This window comes from Grammomys surdaster, unplaced genomic scaffold, assembly GCF_004785775.1.
Source record: "Grammomys surdaster isolate TR1022 unplaced genomic scaffold, NIH_TR_1.0 196, whole genome shotgun sequence".
Lineage (NCBI taxonomy): Eukaryota > Metazoa > Chordata > Mammalia > Rodentia > Muridae > Grammomys > Grammomys surdaster.
This window is the reverse complement of record NW_021604641.1, coordinates 3,101,564-3,109,066: the sequence shown is the minus strand read 5'-3', so window position 1 is coordinate 3,109,066 and position 7,503 is coordinate 3,101,564. Positions and strand designations below refer to the sequence as shown.

Here is a 7,503-nt window from a genome sequence, read left to right as displayed (position 1 = left end):
GCCACACCTACTCCAACAGGGCCACACCTACTCCAACAGGGCCACACCTTCTAATACTCCCTGGGCCGTGCATATACAAACCATCACAGTAACTTACCTCCTGTCCTTGTGCTAGCTGTGAGTTCAGGTGAACCCAGCCCTATAGTCCAGCCAATATCTATTGTACTTCTCAAATGTTTTAAGAAGTGATTAGGAGGCATTTATTCCCTGCTACTGATAACTTCCAGTTGCAAAGAAATAAGGTGCCATTTCTCCTTAAAATGCTCAGCTTTCACCAAGTGTGGACAATAGCTTACTCTCTAAAAGCTATCGTGGTAAAGCTATCGTGGAAAGCTATGCTTTCCAGATGATCCTGCAAAAGCCACTTCCAGAAAAGCTTGCTCAATCGTTTGAAGCCCAAGTCATAAGCAAGTTTCCAAAATGACCCCGTGAGAGCTACCTGGGTTGTACTGTTCTCGGGTCTTTACCACAGCCCCGGCTTTGCTGTATGTCTGTACAGCCTGTGATGCTTTCTTGTAATTTTGTTGTGTTTGTTTTGTCTTGGTTTGGTTTTTTTAGACAGGGTTTCAATGTATAGCTCTGGCTGTCTTAGACCTCACTCAGTGGACCAGGATGGTGCCAAACTCATAGAGATCCACCTGCATCTGTCTCCTGAGTGCTGGGATTAAAGGCGTGGGCCACCACTGCTTGGCAGGTTCTTATTTCTAAGTACATGGATGTCCAAGTTTTTTAAATGATTTGAGCAAACAGGACTAGCATCCATATCGGTTTTCGATGGACAAGGCTGGCATCTGAGCACCTGCCTAGGTGGTTCTTACATGACACAGCATAAACAGTGACTTCAAGATGAAGACAAAAACACTAGGTAAGATATCCAGAGAGCTTCAGAATGTAGACTCAGCCTGAGGGGTCAGAAGTGTCCTGTGTCATATCCTAGATATATGTAAGTGATCTGTTGTATGCTCTTTTTCCTGCTTTCTCAGGATTTTTAAAAGTCTATCACAGCAAGGCCAGCCATACAAGATAATATACTACATTACTGAATTCGTTTTACAGGCAACAGAACTGCTGCTGAGACATTCATTGTACTTTCCGCCAATGCCACACTACACCTGAAGCCAGTAGTCTTCTCCCATGCTATTTAGGTCAGAGACACTCGGGGCCTATCATTTAGACTCGAAGGATGAGTGCTCTGAACGCTTCCACGGCACAGAAGCACCAATGACCAGAAGAGTCCAAAGGGAGTGGACCTCCAGATGATAGTGCCAGGGTTCAAAACACTCTTCGCTCTCTCTCAAGCTCGTCTTCACTAAATGTTTCATGGTGCTGTTTCGTATGTTGAACTAGAGAATGCCCCGTACAAGAAGCTTCTCGAATTGCTGCTGTACGCAGAAGACAGTGAGGTAGCTAAAACAAACTCAGATTCCCTATGTGTGTTACTGGAAAGCAAAGCCCAGGGCCACGATTATGTTAGGCTTATGGCCTACCGCTGAGCTGCACCCTCAGTCCATAGCAGAAACAAAACATATACAGAAGAGAGTGAGGAAGACAAAGCTATGCTTCGTGAACTGGAGGAAAAGAAAAATACAGGTGTAAAAGAAATTCTGAGGGTATTGGCTTTGTTTTCATTTTTTGTTTGGAAAGACGGATCTCAGAAGTGTGGTCAGAAGAAGCCTTGAATTTACTCTCTTGCTTCCATTTCCCAACTACTAGGATGACAGGCAAATGAGGCCAGGTCCAGCTTAACACAAAATTTCTGAGGCTGAAGTAATTAAGATGGGCAGTGAAAGGAATAAGAAAACACAATATAGAGCCCTGTATAGTACCCCTAAGAGAATAATTTACGAAGTAATTACTGCGCAGTAGGTTCTGTTAGGGCAGAAAGCCGTTAAACAGCTGCTCGTGCCAAAACCACACAATAACCCTAGCTCTGAAAAGCCTCACTCTGAGGCCAACAGTAGACTCAGAGTGGGCTTGATGGAAAATAAACAATTCAACCCCATAGATGAATTTCATTAAGAATAAATTTCAGCCAGGCCTAATAGGCCTGTAATCCTAGCTACAGGACAGGCCTGTAATCCCAGCTACATAGGGAGCTGAGGCAACACGGCAAGTTAAAGAGCAACCTGCCTTAAGGCAGTTAACAGTTAGCCCAGGCAACTCAAAGAGACCCTACCTATAACCCCAGCTCTGGGAGCTGGGATGATAGGGAAGGCGGAGACAGAACTGCTAGAGCACTATCTCAAAGGAATAAAGCAGATATGGATAGAACAGGACACCGGACATCCCTCCTCTGGCCTCCACACAAGCATGCAGCCGTGTGTATAGCACACACATAAACCACACTCACACTCAAAAAGAAAGAAGAAAGAAGAAATTTTAGAAAGTTTAACTAACAAAATGATACAGGACTTATCACAAGGATAACTTTGATATAGATATCAATTCAGTAATATATTTTCCCAACTATGTCAAGTCTGGACACAGAATAAGTGTATTAAATGTGTGAGATATTTCTTCCTCCATTTTCCCCAACACTCACTTGGATCTGGTTCACAGGAGTAGTTGCTGACGTCCCCCAAAACGAGGATGTGCTGTTTCCCATTCTAAAATAAATGACAAAGATCAGCACAGTTAATGAGGTAACTGGCTAGCAGAGAAGACAGCCTTAAATACAAGCATGTCCAAACACACAAGGCAGGAAAAAGCTTTATCAGCACAAGACACCAGTTCACAAAGTACTTGTCTGCTAACACCAACAGGGCCCATGTGCTTCTTTAAGCAGCCTTTCAATACATTTTACCTGATAAAATCAATCTCTGGGTCGAACATTCAGTACAATCTTATTCTTAAGTAAATTCATAATCACCAAATATCAAATATTCTGCCCTCATAACGGCCTGACCGCTGGCAATAAAATGTGTTTTGCATTTCTTCTGAAAACATACAGAATTGAGGTGTGGAGAGCTGGAGAGATGACCCGGCGATTGCCATCTCTTGCTGCTCTTGCTGAAGACCCAGGTTCAGCTCCCAGAAACCAGATCAAGCCAGCTCAGAAACAAGTACCTGTAAATCTATCTCTAGAAGCCCTCTTCTTCCTGGACACTGTGAAGCAAAAATGCCTACAAAGACTTTTTTTTTTTTTTTTTTTTGGTTTTTCAAGACAGGGTTTCTCTGTGTAGCCCTGGCTGTCCTGGAACTCAGAAATCCGCCTGCCTCTGCCTCCCAAGTGCCGGGATTAAAGGCGTGCGCCACCACCGCCCGGCGCCTACAAAGACTTTAAGGGAATAAAAGTTTTCAACAACCCTATCTATAGTCCCCAATCTCTCAATCCACCAAGTAGGAAAAATAACCACTCCCACTCAAAGGGGTTTGTGAAGAATAAGCTGACATATACAGAAAGCAAAACTGTACCTTACACAGTAAACATCAATATTACTTGACATGACTCCGAATTACAGGACCCTCATTAACTCATCGGTTCTGTAAAACCTGAGAGCTTAGAGAAAGGCATAGTTAGCCAGGTGTGGCTAGGCATGCCTTTAGTCCCAGCATTTGGAAGGCAGAGGCAGGTAGAACTCTGTGAGTTGAAGCCTGTCTGGCTTTCACATGAGTTCAGGACACCCAGCTCTATAATTAAGAGACTGTCGCAAAAATAACGAAATTTAAAAAGTACTCACTGAACAGGGATATCTACCCAAAAAAAACTGGCCTGCTAATCATCATCGAGTCTTTCCAATAATTTTAGAATATTTTCCCCTCATTCATTTTTCTTGATCACCTAGCAATGCCTGATGACATTCTTGGAGCAAATTAGACATGGTGCGAACTACTATCTCAAAAATATCAAAAAGATTGATGCTACAAAGGACCATTGCTCAAATATCTAAGAAATAGAGGTAAGATAAAGAATTTAAAGTTCGAATGGTTTTTAAAATTTTTTTTATTGTTAATTTGAGTTGGTTGGGGGGTTTGTTGTTGTTGTTTTGTTTTTGTTTTTTGTTTTTTTGTTTTTGGAGACAGGACCTATGTAGACCAGGCTGATAATGAGACTCAGAAGTCTTCCTGCCTGTCTTCCAATGCTGGGATTAAAGGTATATATGCCAGCCGGACAGTGGTGGTGCACGCCTTTAATCCCAGCACTTGGGAGGCAGAGGCAGGAGGATTTCTGAGTTCGAGGCCAGCCTGGTCTACAGAGTGAGTTCCAGGACAGCCAGGGCCACACAGAGAAACCCTGTCTCGAAAAAAACAAAAACAAACAAACAAAAAACCAACAAATAAAGGTATATGCCACCATGTCTAGCTTAGAGATATACTTCCGATTAAAGAAAAAAAAGGTGTCCTTCCACAAAAGCAATTCTTCCTTATGGGTGTATTTATAGTAACTTTATGGTGTTTGTTTGTTTGTTTGTTTGTCTAGAGACAGGGTTTCTCTGTGTAGCCTTGGCTGACTTGGAACTCTGTAGATCAGGCTGGCCCAGAACTCACAGAGATCACCCACTCTTGGTCCAGAGTGCTGTGATTAAAGGTGTGTGCCACTACACCTGGCTACTTATATTAAATACAAAAGTAAGCTATTTTAAGCTTAAAATTTACAGGCCCCAGTCAAAACATGTCTTAAGTCATAGTGTGGAGTTTCAGTCCTGTTTCTGAATGAATCCACATTAAATGGCCTTTTCCAGTTCATGTTAGCCCTGGATGATGAACGCCTGCTCTACCCGGTCACTCTGGAACACTTCAAATAAGCTGTAACAAGCATCACTTTCCATAACAACAAAGATAAGTTAGAGACAGGAATCACTGCAACTAAATGTGCACTTGTCATTAGCATTCCTAGCTCCCCAACAGATGAACAAGGAAACCACTAAAAAAAAAAAAGCACTGTGTGCTTATTTCCAGGTAGAAAGAGGGTAGGAGGGAGTGAGAGGCTTGGAAGACTGTGCCCTACTTTGTGGGAGGCGGCTTTGAGGGGAAAAAAAAAAAAAAGCTGGCTGAACTTGTGAAATTCAAAGCAGTTGGAAAGAGCCAGATGGCCTTGCCCTGGAAGAATGCTGGATGGTATCAATCCAATCTACTTGGGCTTTCAAGTCTAAAAACAAAATCTCTAATCTAGCATTTACCTCCTCCTCAAACCTATGTAGCATTTACAACAGATGAGCTTTTCTAAGAAATTAAAAGGCATATTCTTTGCCAAAGAAAAAGCTCCAAAAAGGCACCCTTACCTTTCTTGAGGCAGTCCCTTCAATTTCTAGTTTAGTTTTCCTGTTAAGGAAAGGGGCAGGCACAGCATAAATGCCCAATAAAATACCTCATCATTGGTAAAGCACCAACTAGTCCCGCTCCATTTATGGACACCTACTAAGAGGTGGTAGGTGGGCAAAGCAGGATTATACACCAGATATATCCAACAGGAAACAGTTCTAATAATCTGTCAAATAGTTAACATCACGTCATCAGTGCTTTCAGAAGATAAGTCTCCCTGGAAGACAGGCGAGCGTAGGATGCTGAGACAGATGTCTTGACAGCTGCCTAGGCCAGGCCTGGTAGGCCACTGCTGGTGTGCCAGCCCAGGGTTATGCCAAGGAGGGAAGCCAAGGAAAGCAACGCTCCCATCAAGCCAGAAACCACATCTACAGGATGCCAGAGGTACTAGCTGCAAAGCCTTGGACATTTAAAAGCATTAGTCAAGTTCACTTCCTGTGCGACAGGATAGCCCAGATTTAGCATCAACATAAGAACCACAAAGTTCCCACAAGCAGGGACGTCTTTTTTTTCAGGGTCGTCCAGGTCTACCCTGCGTTAAAAACCACACGCAGTGTATGTGAAGCTCAGCCTAGGGTGTCTGTTGTTTGTCCCCAAGCTGGCCGGGATCACTGGGGAAGGTCCACACTAACACTATCGCAGGGACCCTCGCGCCCCGCAGGCCCGCCCGCCCCGCCGCGCCGCGTACCCCGAGCCCGCAGCTCCAGCCGCGCCGCGCCGCCCTGCCAAGATCCTCCCGCTCGCCACCAGCCACCTCCCCGCCGAAGCCGCGCGGCGCCAGGACATGGCCAAGGGTCCCGGCAGCCTCGGGGAGAGCAGCGGGCGAGCGAGACCACGACGCCGGGAGCCCGCCCCTCCGCCTGCCTCGCTCCGCCCCACCGGGCTGCCCGCGCCGCCGCCGGGCTCGCCGCGCTTCCTGGCTCCCCTGTCTCCGCGCGCCCGTGAGCCCGCGCGCCCACGAGCCCGCGCGCCTACGAGCCTGCAGGTTCGCATCCTCAGCGGTAGAGCGAGGCACTCACCTGCCCGCCGAGTTCTCCCGACCTCCTCACGCCGGCATTCAGGGTTAAGAAAGAGGCTTAGAGAGAGCCACAGGAAAAATTACTCGAGGCAGAGTGGTGACCCGGTGTTTACCTGAGGGTGGTAGGTAGCTCAGTCACCGCCTCCGGTCCGACAGGTTTAGGATGTGAAACATGGACCGAACCGGAATGACATCTTAAGATTAACTTATTGATCAGGAGTCCATAGGCAGGTTGAATTTTATACTCAGAAAATGAAAGACAAAGATGGCCGAATGTTTAATGTTCTTTCCGAAGAAAACAAGGTGGTGTTTTTAAGATAAACTGAAATTAGGAAACGAATTAGCCCAGAGATAGTTGATCATGGCTTTAACAGCCATGGCTCCCACAACTCCTAAAGACAAACCTACCCAAGCCGCTCAGTGATGGTAATAATAGCCCTCTGTACGTCTTTTTCTTAAGTTCAGGGGAATCCGCCCTTAGTTTTATACACTGAGGGTACTGAAACTGTGAAATCCAAGGTCTAATGGTATCTCTAAAACTATGAACAACTGTTGGAAAGATCCATACCTTTATTGAGCCTTCATGCTGAACCTAAACTTAAGATTCATGTTGCCAAGGTACAAAATTAGAACTTCTGTTTATGGTTGTTCTTTTTTTTACTTCCCTTGGTCTGTATACCATGAAATCATAAAAGAATGAAAGTTAGTTGCAAAAACAAATCTCCCAGGGGCATAACATGTTTTTTCATACGTCCAAATTTACTTTTAAAATCAAAGTTTGTTATTTATATATAATTTTAGAGTATCTCTTTACCAAGAGATAGCGAGTTAGGAAAGTTACTGTGGCTTTTGTTGTTGTTGTTGTTTGTTTTGAAGTAGAACTTTCAAAATACAGTTTACCTCTTGGCTGGATTAAGCGAAACAATGTAAACCCCTCCCTCTTTCTAGAAATACATTGTTTACTCCCAGACTGTCTCAATTTTACCTTCCTCCAGCATCATCTCTTAAATGCTGGGATACCATGAACCACCAGGTCTCCTGCACAATTTAATTTTAATATACTGTAGATGAGATTTTTACTGAGCAATTAATCTTTTAAAAAACATCAGAATGCAAGTACTAACTTAAACATAATGCATTGGACCAGACTGATACTTTCCAACTTCCTGTGTTTCTTGAGCTAGCTATAAAAATACTTTTTGTCCACACTTGGGACTGTAAGC

At 44.4% G+C, this 7,503-nt stretch overlaps 1 protein-coding gene across 2 annotated transcripts in view; it reads right to left on the bottom strand.

The window, feature by feature from the left end:
- The window catches only part of Glrx2 (glutaredoxin 2), an 8,380-nt gene extending 2,271 nt beyond the window's left edge, over window positions 1-6,109 (bottom strand). Inside the window, exons 1-2 of one of the 2 annotated variants that reach the window (XM_028769970.1) lie at window positions 5,951-6,109; window positions 2,543-2,606 (exon numbers count right to left, since the gene is read on the bottom strand). In XM_028769970.1, the coding sequence (XP_028625803.1) occupies window positions 2,543-2,606; window positions 5,951-6,048 (162 nt within the window). In that variant the 5' untranslated portion in view covers window positions 6,049-6,109. Of the gene's footprint in view, window positions 1-2,542; window positions 2,607-5,222; window positions 5,263-5,950 lie in introns of those variants that run through there. The other variant, XM_028769971.1, reaches the window with a different exon arrangement.
- Window positions 6,110-7,503: the final 1,394 nt, after the last annotated feature.